The sequence below is a fragment of the Myotis lucifugus genome, unplaced genomic scaffold (assembly GCF_000147115.1).
Source record: "Myotis lucifugus unplaced genomic scaffold, Myoluc2.0 scaffold_2, whole genome shotgun sequence".
Taxonomy (NCBI): Eukaryota; Metazoa; Chordata; class Mammalia; order Chiroptera; family Vespertilionidae; genus Myotis; species Myotis lucifugus.
Window position 1 is genome coordinate 7334453 of NW_005871050.1, and position 14454 is coordinate 7348906.

At 36.8% G+C, this 14454-nt stretch overlaps 1 protein-coding gene across 2 annotated transcripts in view; it reads left to right on the top strand.

Annotated features, from left to right (window-relative positions):
• The window catches only part of FRMD7 (FERM domain containing 7), a 62455-nt gene extending 49370 nt beyond the window's left edge, over nt 1–13085 (top strand). The window contains exons 6-12 of one of the 2 annotated variants that reach the window (XM_006082088.3): nt 4796–4910; nt 5096–5243; nt 6899–6994; nt 8366–8529; nt 9851–9919; nt 10045–10120; nt 11123–13085. In XM_006082088.3, the coding sequence (XP_006082150.1) occupies nt 4796–4910; nt 5096–5243; nt 6899–6994; nt 8366–8529; nt 9851–9919; nt 10045–10120; nt 11123–12208 (1754 nt within the window). In that variant the 3' untranslated portion in view covers nt 12209–13085. The remainder of the gene's footprint in view (nt 1–4795; nt 4911–5095; nt 5244–6898; nt 6995–8365; nt 8530–9850; nt 9920–10044; nt 10121–11122) is intronic. The other variant, XM_006082089.3, reaches the window with a different exon arrangement.
• Nucleotides 13086–14454: the final 1369 nt, after the last annotated feature.

Below are 14454 nucleotides of genomic sequence, written 5' to 3' on the forward strand. Positions count from 1 at the left end.
TCTAGCATGAATCATAGCAGTTTATTTCTTTCTATTGCTGAGTAGTATTTCATTTTATGGATATAACACATTTTATTTATCTATTTACCTGGTCATGGACATTTGGATTGTTTGTAGTTTAACTAATATGAATAATGTTTTGAACATTCATGTGGACACATGTTTTTATTTCCCTTGGGTAGATTCCTGGGAGTGCAACTGATTGTTTAATCTTATAGTAATTTATGATTAACATTTTAAGACACTGCCAAACTGTTCTTCAAATTATGACACTATAATCAGAAATGTATGTGGTTTCCAATTTCTCCACATCTTCTTCAGTACTTGGCGGTGTCTATTTTTTGTTATTATTGCCATTCTAGTGGATATGAAGAGGTAACTCATTGTAATTATAATTAGCATTTTTATTGACTAATGATGTTGAGCATCTTTACATCTGCTCATTAACAATATCTGTTTCCTTTGTTAAAATGCCTATTCAAATCTTTTGCCCATTTTAAAATAGATTGTCTTCTTATTGAATTTTAAAAGATTTTTATATATTCTGATTAAAATTCTTTATGAGATATGTAATTTCCTATTTTCTCCAAATCTGTGGCTTGACTTTTCATTTTCTTGATGCTGTATTTTTTAGTGGAATAGTTTTTAATTTTGATGGAATTCTACTTTCTCAATATGTTTTAATGGATCATGCTTTTGGTGTAATATCTAAGAACCATTTGCCTAACCTAAGGTCACAAAGATTTTCTCTTAAGTTTTCTTCTAGAACTTTTATAGGTTTACCTCTTAGATTTAGGTCTATGATTTATTTTGAATTATTTTTGTATGCTTACATGGTATATGTTGAGAGATAGGAATCTAACTTCATTTTTTTTTCTTTTTGCATTTGGATGTCTATTCATCCTATTTGTTGAAAAGAGTATTATTATTTCTCCATTAAATTGTCTTGACAACTTTGTCAAAAACCAATTGTCAATAAATGTAAGGGCTTATTTCTGGATTTTCAACTATGTTCCATTAATATATATGTTCTATACTGTATTATTTATATGCCCTATTCTCTTATTCATTCCTATACTATCTTATTTATTGTAGCTTTGCATTAAGCTTTGAAATGGGGATGTGTACATCCTCCAGTTTTGTTCTTTTACAAAATTGTTTTGTTATTTTGCATCCTGTGCATTTCCATGTAAATTTTAAGATCATTTGCTAATTTCTACAAAATGCTGGTGGGGATTACATTGAATTTGTGCATCAATTTTGGAAGAATTAAAATTCTTACAATGCCGAGTCTTGTAATCCATGAACCAGAAATGTCTTTCAATTTATACAGATCTCTTAGAAATTTATCTTGGCAATGTTTTGTACTTTTCAGTATATAAGTCTTATACATATTTTGTTAAATTTATTCCCAAGTATTTTATTCTTTATATATGTTATTGTAAATGACATTGTTTTCCTAGTTTCGTTTTTTGAATTGGTTGGTTGCTAGTATATGCAAATATAATGATGTTTTGTATATTGATCTTCTATTTTGCTACCTTGCTGAACTCATACATTAGTTCTAGTAGGGTATTCTTGTGTGGATTCTTTAGGATTTTCTACACATAGGACCATGTTGACAATAAGTAAAGACAGTTTTATTTCTTTATTTTCAGTACAAATATTTTCTATTTCTTCTTGTTGCCTGATTGCACTGACTAGATCCACCAGTACAATGTTGGGTAGAAGTCTCAAGAGTAGACATCCTTGTCTTGTTCCTGGTCTTAAAGGAGAGCATTCATTTTGACACCATTTAGTGTAATTATAATGTTAGCTGTAGATTTTTAATTGTTAACCTATTTCAGGTTTAAGAAGCTCCCTTCTATTTCTTGTTTGTTGAACTTTTTTTTTTTTTATCATGAATTGGTGTTGGGTTTTGCCCAATGCTTTTACTGTATCTATTAAAATGATAATGTATTTTTGTCCTTTATCCTTTTAACATAGTATGTTACATTAATTAATCTTCACATGTTGAACTGATCTTGCAATCTTGGGATAAATCCCCTTTGGTAAAGATGTGCAATCTTTTTATAATCTTTTTTTATATGTTGCTGAATTCATTTTACTAAAGTTTTGTTGAGGATTTTTGCCTCTGTCTCCATGAGAGTTATTGATCTATGTGTAGTTTTTTTGTTTTTCTTGTGATGCCTTTGTCTGGTTTTGGTATCAGAGTAATACTGGCCTCATAGAATGAGTTAATAAGTATTTGTTCATTTATTTTCTGGAAGAGTTTGTGAAGAATTGGTATTTATATCTTTTTTTAATATTTGATATAATTACTCAGTGAGACAATATGTGCCTGATTGATTTTTAAAGAGATTTGTACATTTATCAGTTTTGCCAATAAATAAATAAAGTCATTGATTTGGTCTTTTGAAAAACTTGTTAGGGATTTTCATTGTAATGTGATTTTGAAATACACATACACATATACCTCACCTGTCTAAAAATGAGTATGCCTTCTGTCTAAAACACAATAGAAAGCCAAGACAAAAAAAAATAATAACTTCCTAGCACCCAATATGGGTGCCCCCATGTCCATGTATTTTATCAAATAAGAGAGCACCACAGGGTTCCATGGAAAGTCTATTTATTCTTACAATTCATAAACTGCTAACAGGTTTGAATATCTGTATTCCAATTTTTAAATGTTACAATGTGAATTTTAATTGGAAGATTAGTTTTGGGTTCCCATTTTATGGCAGATTAGAAGTCACAATTTATTTATTTATTTTTATCTTTTAAAAATATATTTTATTGATTTTTTACAGAGAAGAAGGGAGAGGGATAGAGAGCTAGAAACATCGATGAGAGAGATCGATCAGCTGCCTCCTGCACGCCCCCCAGTGGGGATGTGCCCGCAACCAAGGTACATGCCTTTGACCGGAATCGAACCTGGGACCCTTCAGTCCGCAGGCCGATGCTCTATCCACTGAGCCAAACCGGTTCGGCTAGAAGTCACAATTTAGAACCAAGTGGAGACCTAACTCTTTAGGTCTGAAGCCAATGACCAGGAAGTGATTCATATCAATCTGACAGAGAGGGAGAAGGCATAAAAATTATAAAGAAGACACAAGAATTCAAAAGCAAAATAGTTTGAAGCCATTCACTGTCAGGGCAAATAGTCCTATATGCCTCAATTGCCTTTGTAGACATAGTGCTATAATATAAGTTTCTAACAATAAACTGGAGACATCTAGAAAAGAGTGCACTATGATTAGAGATAAACTGCAAGTGAGTTGAAAAAGCTAGAATGATTCCCAGTATGATTTATCTACCTGGGATTACAGATAGCTCAGGTTTTACTAGATTCCCAGAGTAACGGATTGCTGTGACTGACTTACATCATAGTTAGGAGGCTGAATTAGTTTGCTGGGCTGCCATAACAAAATACCAGAGACTAGTTTGGTTAAATGACAGAAATTTAGTTTCTCACAGCCTGGAGCCTGGAATTCCAAGACTGAAGTTTTGGTTTCTTCTGAAGCCTCTCTCCGTGACTTGCAGGTTGTTACCCTCGTGATGCATCCTTACTTGGTCTTCCCTCTGTGCACCTGCATTCCTGGTGTCTCTCTGTGTGACTAAATTTCCTCTTTTTATAAGGACACAAGTCAGATTGGATTAGTGGACACACATCTGACTCATCTAACTTAAATCACTCCTTTATAGAGCCTATCTCTAAACACAGTTGCATTCTGAGGTGCTGGGGAATGGCATATCAACATATGCTGGGAGCCGGTCCATCCTTGCTGCTTGACACAGTCGCTGCAGGGAAGAAACATCTGCACAGCATATGTTTCAAGGGACCTGGCGTATATGGCATACTGTTCTTAATATGTTTGCTCCCCTTCTTGGCGCTATGTGTTTTAACCAAGGTCACCTCTCCGAGAAAGGTTGTTTCCCCAGGTAGGGATTTTTCCCTGAAGTTAGGGAGGGAATAAAACCCCTTAACTAAGTGCCAGGTGGGTAGTTAATCACTTTAACTAAGAACAATCACGCTTAAGCCACACAATCTTTACTCCCTGGAATGGACATAAGAAACGCCCTAACCTTTGGAATAGAAATTGATAGGATTAAAATCAACTGGTATAAATACATATGTAACAAGACAACAGAACACAGAACCTAGAGACAGAACCTAGCGAGAGAACATGGCAAAAGATCCTGGACAGAACCTGGCTACAGAACTTGGCTGGAGAACCTAGACAGAACTTGGCTGGAGATCCTGGACAGAACTTGGCTGGAGAACTTGGCTAGAGATCCTGGCTAGGCTGCTGATCAACTGAACGCTGTCTCTGTGTCATTCCTTCTTCGCCGACTCCGTCCATACCTTTGGGAACCCCTGGACCTGCTGGGGCTGGACCCCAACAAACGTATGAATTTGAGAGGGGGGTGGGATACAATTCAACTCATAAAGGGATTGATCAGATGTAAAAGAAACCATAAACAGAATGTAGGAGAAGAAAATAACAAAATATTCATCTGTGATCCTGTAGCCTTTAAGACTTACCTTGTGTCTGTGAGTTATTATACAGGGACTTCATAACAACCCACTGCTTCTGATTTGAAAAAAGAATCAGTTAGACACCCTGCCTCCCCCCAAAAATAGACATAAAGCATGGGATGGGAGGCCTCGGCCTGCATTGGCTGCAAAGAAAGGGCTGTTTGTGGGAGGTCAGGGAGTCTTCTGAGTGCTCCATTGCTTAACTCCTCAATGGTAATGTGGGGAAAAAAATGTCACTTTTCTATTATGCAGCAGAATTGGGAGACTTTCATGAAGAAACAGATAGGAAACATCTGTCACAAACCCGGTACTTACCGAACCAAGACTGTTTAGAGAGCAAGATTGTGCACTTTCATCAGAAGCACATGTAAGTACTTTTGGCACCTGTTTTCACCAGCAGGGAGCACTGCAGCTGAGGACAGATTTAAAAGCAAACCCCTCAGTCAGAGAAGCTTGAGGCCCAAGAAAACACTGAACTCGTCATGGAACTCTCAGGGTGAAGTTGTCATTCTTGCCACATTTATTAGGCTCATAAATTCTTTCCCCTTGCAGTGGCAGGAGCCCAGCTGAATCTGACATTCTGCTACTGGACATAGCAAGGAAGTTGGATATGTATGGCATCAGGCCTCACCCTGCCAGTGATGGTGAAGGGATGCAAATCCACCTGGCTGTTGCTCACATGGGAATACTGGTGTTACGGGTAACAACTGTTTCCTTTGAAGTCCTTTAGCTGTGGGAGTTATCTTGATTCAAATTTTAGTGTTTGTTCCCAAGGTAATCCAGCCCCTTAGTCTTACTACCAGTAAGAAAGAGAGGTGATGCTTAGAAGTGTTTTGGGTCAGGCTTCTCCCTTCAATGTGGTTTGCTTCCATTTGCAGTCTATACTTGTTTTGATTCTGAGAAACTCTCATATTAGATCAGGCCAGCATGGTTGAGAGAGGAAGTCAAGAGCGTCTTTGGAACTTTTAGACTCTAAGTAAAGAATATGCATATTGGCATCCTAAAACCTTAGGCTGCGACAAATTCACCAAAAACAACTCAAAGGTTCCAAAATGTGGTGTTCTCATTCAGTTACTGGTTTTATTGGAGGCACCCAGTGTCAGCCAATAGGGAATTGGTGCCCAGTCCTGTCAGCAATTGTTGCTGTTTACTGGCTCATCTTTACCCAGAACTTTGTTTTTTAGGCTAGAAACAAATTCATGGCTCTCTTTGTCATTAATCCTCACTCCACAGAACTTGGACAAAAGCTATTTTTTTTCAGCGTATTTTTTAATCTATTAGGTCTACTCACATCTGTGAATATTCAATGAATTTAGATCTATGTTAAGCTTCAAGAACACTTGCCTAAACTTCGAAATGAAAAGCAGATACCTAGGAGGGTTTGGGAATGAATCACATTTGAGAGAGGAAGGGCTAACTACAGACCTACTGACCCTAAGGACCAAATTAGACACCGAATTAAGTCACAAAGCAGGTCAGGCACAGATTCAGCTAAAAGAATCTTTGCCTTCTCATTTATTTGGTTGTAAACTTTAGAATACAAGGGTCACATTGATGGGCAAAAGACTAATGGATTACAGGCATACCTGTTCACCCAGGAAGGAATTTTACCCATTCCACTCTAACCCCTGATCTTTGGTATTTTCTATTGTATAGGAGCAGATGGGGAGGGTAGGTGTGCATGGCCGTAATGTTAGTTGTGATGTCTTTCAGTGTGAATACTTCTGTGGATAGCTGGGAACAATATAGCTGGTCTATTTTGTCTTACTCAAATCCAGTCAAATAATACTTAGTATTGAGTACCTTCCGTGTGTTCTTCATTGAATTATTCTTTCTTAAAAAAACAAAAACAAAAAACACCCTGTCTTTATCAATATATAATTTTCATACAACAAAAATTCACATGTTTTAACTATACAATTAAATGGATTTGAGTGTATTTATGGAGTCGGAAAGCAATCTATTTATTCATCCTTCTATCAGTATATTTATTGTGCATTCACTCTGTGCCAGGGACTAGAGCTACAGAGGTAAATAGTAATGATCCTGACCTTGTGGAACTTGCATTCTAATAGATGGAAGACAGATAATGAAGCAAGTAATTTTAAGTGAACATGATGTGCTTTGTGCTAGAAGTATGGGGTGCTAAGTAACATGTGAAAAGGGCTTGTGTCCCACCTGTAATGCCTTCATTGGCTATAGCTTCTATCAAGTATAGCAGGATCAGTCTGTGTAAGAAATAGATCAAGGGTAGTCTCATTCATGACATACATTTTCTAACAGGTTTGCATTGTCTTACAAACCAACTTGTGCTGATATTCATCTCCCTGAAATCTTCTGTGTATTTAATTATAGGGAAATACAAAGATTAATACTTTTAATTGGGCTAAAATCCGCAAGTTGAGTTTTAAGAGAAAGCATTTTCTCATCAAACTTCATGCCAACATTTTGGTAAGTAGCTTTCTAATAAATTCTATCACTTTCTGTTCACCTGGGATTTCTTGGTTGTTTCTGCAAATAGTTTGAATGTGAGTGGTGAAAGCTAGCTGGCCCTGAGGGGTGATGTGCTCCCCCTTTTGACTCTACATAAATAAACCAGAGCTTTACTTAGTCATATTTTTACTAAAGGCAAAATACAAAGAAATCCTATTGGCAATTTAGAACGAATAAAGTAATAGGAAAATGCAGTGGTTGGGATGAAAGACAAGTTTCCTTAGAAACCATTTTTCAGGGATCTGATAAGTCAAATAGATGTGATCGGATCTAGAACTATGGACATATTTGTTTTGTTTTCTGCTCCATTTTATAAAGTATTTTCATCTTCTTTCCTTAAGCAAAAATAATCGATCACCTACTACATGCCAAATAATTGAACACCTACAGTTTACAAAAGCAGGATGTCGGGGTTAGGTGTATATTAAGCAAGAGAAACAACTATTGATCAAGGCTGCATTGTACAGGATAAGACAAAGGTGCTAGAAAGGATGTTCTTTTATGACTATAAAGCAAATATGCATCAAAAAAATTTTTGACCTACAGAAGATCCAGTAGTTTGGGCTTCATTCTCTGGATCTTAGCCTTTTATAGAATCACCAGGAGACTGTATCCAGTTTGAAGCTCATGGAGAATCCCAGGGTTCTATATAGGAACATGGAAAGGAATGAGATGGGAGGCACCATCAAAGTTGGGGGGCTGCTGAAAATATGGCTACACACATGTATAGGAAAATGGGGATATATAGTGTATTTAAGGAATGGAAAAAAACTTTTATGTCTGAAAGGCTAAGCCTCCCCCAGAGCAGATTAGAACATGCTAAATGAAAAATACAAACCATCATAGAACAAGGCATCCTAGAGAGGAAGAAGTGCTTCTGGTGGTATATTAAAAAGATTCATATACATGTAATCATACTATAAAGCCTGCCATCTATATGGAAATCTCCTCCCCACTCCCCTTTCCTGTTGGTCATTTATAATTCTTGTTACCTTGAAAGGTTACTCTTTAATGTTCATTTTAACCTAATTTACAACTTCATAAAAATGTTCCTGGCAGAAAAGAAGGGGTAAAAAAATGTTTGAGGTGAGGGGGGTGTGCAAGGTAAAATTTGGTTCTTAGAGAAGGCTCTGTTTTTGAGCAGTGGCCCTGGCTGTTCCTCGGAAGGTTGCCAATAATTTGGTTTCAATAGGTGTGAAGCTTATAGGGAGCCAAGTGGAAAACCAGAAGCTGCATGGGCACCTGGACCAATAGTTTGGAAGGCTTTGGGATTTGAAGGTCTTTATAATCTTGAAGGCTATTTTGCTTGATGGAACTTGGTTTATACAGGTGTTGTGCAAGGACACCTTGGAGTTCACCATGGCCAGCCGAGATGTCTGTAAGGCTTTCTGGAAGACTTGTGTGGAATACCATGCTTTCTTCAGACTCTCTGAAGAGCCCAAATCAAAGCCCAAAACCCTACTCTGCAGCAAGGGTTCCAGTTTCCGCTATAGGTAATTTAATATTACACATAGGCAAACTACACACACAAATTTTCAATAAAATGGAAGGCAGTAGAAGTTTGAATTCTAGAAGCAATAAAGAATTTATTTCAATCACTTAAACAATGATACTCTTTACTACTCATTCTCTGTGTGACATATTAAGTCAGTATTTTCTAAATGGGAGGCAGGGGGAGAGAAACATCTTACTTAAGGGGTTAGATCAGAAATCTGCAAGGATGAGGGGACATATGCAGTTTGAGAAAATATATTCAACGAACCTATTGCTTTGCTTATATGCAACTTACGTGCAAGTCATGGAAAAGAAAGCTCAACAACATTCTTTTAGTGGTGGTTAGGCAAAAGATAGTGTGAGTAAGCATGAAAGAGGCCAAGAGATTAAAAAGTTTGAGCAATATTGCAGTAGAAGCTCCTTATTACAGGTAATACCTTGGAGAAATTGAAACAACGTCTAAATAAGATCTTGTCTCTACTTGAAGACACCAAACTAGGAATTCTTAGGAAAAGCCTTTTAAAACTCTTTGCTAAGAGAAAAATATACTAATCAAATGCTTCCCATAAGGGCTTTTTCAAATAGTGGAGGCCTGCACCAGTAAGAGCTGAGATTTTTTTTAAACATACATGTTTTTGATGGAATCTTTCCAAAATGTATTCTATAATTCCCCACTTTCTTAAACAGATAATACTGATCATATTTTGCCTTTTTAAATGCCTAAGTAATTATAAATATCACTTATTATCGTCTGCAGGCAGCTGTAGTAAGGTGATGGCCTCAGGGTGGGGGACACATGTCAGACCCTATATCTCAGTGATAAATGGCCCAGAATTGTTAGGTTTTATTATTCTTGTGATTTCTTTTTTGACTCGTGTTTCTTCCAGCAGTCAGCTGGCTTTTTTGCTAGTGTATGTCTGACTGAAGCAACCATCTTCTACTGTTTAATTAGTTGTTTTTCTTCTGTCATGGGTTAGGAAACCAGTAAAATAGCCTCATTAGAAATCATTTGTAAATTTGGAAGTAGAGAGAATGCCTATAAAAAGAAAGCATATTAGTTTCCAAGGCCAGAATTTTCAACTGTTATAGAGCCCTGTTCCGAGGCTTTTTAAAATTTTCTGGGATCTGAGTAATTGAGGTTGTCTATGCCTGCTGGTTAGTTAAGTGGGTATTATCATTAATATGCTGGTCAAAGATTCATGACATATGTTAGTCATCCAGACTCTTAATATTTCAACAATTAATGAGGCTTTTGAGTGTTAGTAGCCTATTCACTTACAAATAGCATTAATAAAATGTTTACCTTTTTTCTTGTAATAGTGGAAGAACCCAAAGGCAACTTTTGGAATATGGGGGGAAAGGGAGGTTGAAGAGCTTGCCATTTGAAAGGTACAATGTTCTGTCTCTCTCTCTCTCTCTCTCTCTCATTGAATTTGACTTGAATTTAGAGATTTATATGTATCCTGTATTCACATAAACACCATTTCAATACATTCTTCATTTGGCAATTTCAGGAAACATTACCCATCTCAGTACCATGAACGACAGTGCAGGTCCTCACCAGACCTCCTCTCTGATGTCTCAAAACAAGTAAGGTTCTGAAAATGCTTTTTTAAAGATAAGTGTAATGTGTTGTTTCAAAAGCTTCCAAGAATTGATTCTGCCAGAATCTCCCAGTTACTGTGTTTGAGTAGGTTAGCCTCCTGTGGAGGTCTGTCAGCTCCATCTTTCTAGCCAATAGAAGAGCATTTAGTACACTACCACTGGTGTGTATCTTATAGACTGGAAGGATCTGGCTTAAATTGCCATATGCAATGCTAACATGTTGAAAAATGTAGTCAAATGAATATATATGACTTTGTATTACCTATAAAAACTTAGGCACAGAGGAAGCTATAAGGTGTTGGGTTACAGTTTTAAAGTACGTTTGCTGTATAATTTTGTAACTCAATTTAAGAACAAAGTGCTGTTATCCTGAAATTGAGATGATGGCTTCATTTGAGTGTTATAGTATGAACCATGTTGTCTTTTACTCTCACAAAAAATTAATTATAGGTCTCATAAACTCTTATGTCTTCACTCAAATCACAGGCAGTTTTTATCTGAAAGGCATCACAAAGGTATAATGTTGAAAGGTACCATATAATATATGACCCTCTCATGCCAGTCATAGGCCTCCTCCTCAGCATTTTACAGAAATAGGCAGGAGGCTGGAACAGGGAGGTTAGAAGACTTACCTAAGGTCACACAGCAATGAGCCAGGACAGAAGTCAGAATTCCTGGCTCATTAATATAGGTACTAAACCATACTGTTTGAAGTACAATGCTGGCTGAAGTACATAGAGAACTTGGAGCCCGAGAGTGGGATGGAACTGAGAAAGGATAGTGTCATGTGTGTTTTTTGCACATGAATTGGGATATGGTACAAGTTATTACCCTTTCTGAATATATTTATCAACCCTGGAATAGAAGATGATTTGAAATAACTTTGTGACCAACCACCTTTGCAAAACTTAAGGCTAATTTAGATTCCTGATTCCACCCAACCAAATGACTGTTTCCTTCTTTTACCAACATGTCCTTTCTCTCAAGGTGGAAGATTTGAGACTAGCATATGGCAGTGGGTACTACCGAAATGTGAATGGAGTGCACGCATCTGAGCCTGTGCTAGACAGTAGGAGGAGAAACTCTGCAGTGGAGGTGACATTTGCAGCAGAGCTGGAGCGTTCCAAACCAGAGGCAGATCCCACATTGTTACATCAATCGCAAAGCAGTTCCTCTTTCTCTTTTTTTTACACTGATCCTGTCTTTAACACTAACCATGATCCTGACACTGATTCTACAGACTATTTTGAGGAAAGAAGTCCTCTAAGCTCCTTCCGAACAAGCTGTAAGTTTGCTGACAATCACATGAGCACATCTTCTGGCCTTACAAGCAAAGTGAGTCCAGCAAAGAGGCTAACATATACAGATGTGCCATATATTCCTTGTACTGGTCAGCAGGTTGATATTATGCCTCCCCAAGTCTTTTTTTATATGGACAAACCACCCCAGGTGCCCAGACGGTCTCCAATTATGGTAGAGGAAAGGGAAAGTCTAGACAGCTGTCTAGAACCCACTGCAATGAAGCCAGTCAAAAGAAGCCCAAGGAATATCAGAATGAAGAGCTTTCAGCAAGACTTTCAAGAACTCAAAGAAGCTATGGATAGGACAAGTGGTAGGAGTAACTTCAACGTAGATCTAGAAGACCCAGATTTAGAAGATGCATTTGCATATAATATTCAAGAGCAACCCCCTAAACGCTCCCACAGCCAATCAGACATGAAAACTATCCGTTTTCCTTTTGGGTCAGAATTTAGACCTTTAGGGCCTTGTCCTGCTCTGAGTCGTAAAGCTGACCTATTTACTCATATGTTTGCAGAGCAGGAGTTTCCAACAGTTCTAATGGATCAGGGAGCATCAGAAAGGTATGTAGCTAATGAATCCAGTGATTCTGAATCAGAGATTCTTAAACCAGACTATTACTCTTTGTATGGTAAAGGAACGAGGTCACCCATGGCCCGAATTCGCTTGTCTTCTGGTAGTCTACAGCTAGATGAAGAAGATGAAAATGTTTCTTCCAATACAACTGCTGAAGACAGGACTTTGTTAAAACCATGTAATTACTTTTTAGCTTAAAAGTGTAAACTCTGTGACCATATTTGGACCAGTTCTGTTACCAACTTAGGAAAAAGAAGGAACCTTCTGCATAAACCATTTTCTTAGTTCCTATTCATTGGTATTTAGGGAATCTTCGAAGTTTAGGCATGTGGCTTATGAAAGATTCAACTGCTGCCTTGTTTATCAACTTCTACTCTTCTATTCCCTCTAAAAGAACTGTGGAACATGCCCTCTCCTCATTAGCACTGTGGTGAAGTGAGGTGGGTATTTGTCATCTCCATGACACATTTTCCCATAGAGACATTATATATGAAGATCAGGCTCCTTAATACTGAAGAATGGTGACAGCATGGGTTGGCATATAGAACTGGCTTCTTATGTCATTTAGTGATTTAGTAGATCGTGACTGTGTTAGTCATTTTTGTTCTTAAATAGTACTATGACTAAAAGTTTCAGTCCTCATTATCTGTGTGGGGCCCAGTAAAAATGGTCCTGTAATATGTTAAGAACTTCAATTTATATAAGATATGTTAGGGGTATCGTGGCCCTCCTGAAGCTCAGGAACAAGATGTGCCATAGATTCTCTCAACAGCCACAAGTTTATAATTTTTCTAGGACTTGGCAGAATTCTAATCTTCAGAAATGAATGAGTTAATGATTTTCTAAAGCCAGATATATGCCTGCTGAGGATATAATAATGTTTAACTTATTACTTCTTTATTCTTAACTATCTATTATATGTAGTGAAAGAGAAAAGCTAACTGTTGGTTTGTTTAATCTCCTGTAAGACTTTTTTTGCTATATCTTGTTGCATGTATGTAGGCAAGGAAATGAGATGAATAGTATTTTAACAGAGTGACTGAAATCCATTTATTAAAAATGCTATAAGTATTATGTTCCTTTTGTTTTAATAAATTTCAGGAGTGATTGGTTTGAGCCTGTTACAAAGGAAAAGGACTGAAGAAGTGAAAGGAGGGAGGCCGGTGAAAATGTATAGTCATGGATAAAGAAGTGGTAGAATTAGGATAGCTGAAAAAAATGATAGTACTAAAAGCAGACTGAGTTAATAAACCAAAAGTCTATTCTTAACCCATTCAGAATTTTTCTACTATTCCCCCTGGAAGGCATAGCATTTTATTTAAGAACATCATTTTGTTTACTGATTTTAATTTTGAGTAAAGCATATAAGATAATGTTAAGTACTAACTTTAAAAGTGTTGCAATTATATAAGCAAGCTATTTTTATATATGACTTAATGAGAAAAGATGGATAGAATAATTTCCTTATTCTCTTAGTCTTTACATCAGAAAAATTGCTTTAAAAAAAAATATACTTTATTGATTTTTTACAGAGAGGAAGGGAGAGGGATAGAGAGTGAGAAACATTGATGAAAGAAAAACATCGATCAGCTGCCTCCTGCACACTCCCTACTGGGTATGTGCCTGCAGCCAAGGTACATGCCCTTGACCGGATTCAAAGCTGGGACCCTTGAGTCTGCAGGCCAATGCTCTATCCACTGAGCCAAACTGGTTAGGGCAGAAAAATCCCTTTTAATATATGTTCCTTTACCCCTTTCCCATAGTCTAGCACTTTCTTTCCTGCTCCTGAAATTGTGTCCAGTAACTCACAAGTATAGAATAGCTAGTTTATAATAAGAATATACAGGGATGAGCAAAAGTATGTTTACAGTTGTTTGTATGGAAAAAGACATGCAGGTTTTGATGATTACAATAGCTTTATTAACTCTGTTTCACATACTCACAATTGTAAACCTAATTTTGCCAACCCCACTATTGAAGTCCAATCACCTATACATTAATCCTAAACATCCTCAAACCTATATTAATTTCATCTTTGACTTTTCCTCTAGGAAAAACTCAAATTCATTTAGGCTTATATGTTGTTTCTTGTTTCAATTTCTGTAAGTCTTTGTAAAGTTTGTTTTCCCCAGAGAACTATAGGATTCAAATCTTTATGAGATTTCCTAATAAAAACTATGATCAGGGGGAACATATAAATTATTGTTCAACCTAGGACATTTTTGAGTGAAAGAGTACTCTGTTAATAATTTTGTCAGGATAGAAGGCAGAAATAAGGACGTATATTCACTGTAGCTATAATCAATGCTTAATAAAATGTGAATAATATCTTTTAGGTCCCAATTAGTATTAAAATTCCCACAAAAAATTAAAGGAAAAAGGGGAAATGATCTGAAACAATTAAAATACCACACCATACATTCCTCAAGAAAACAAACATCGAG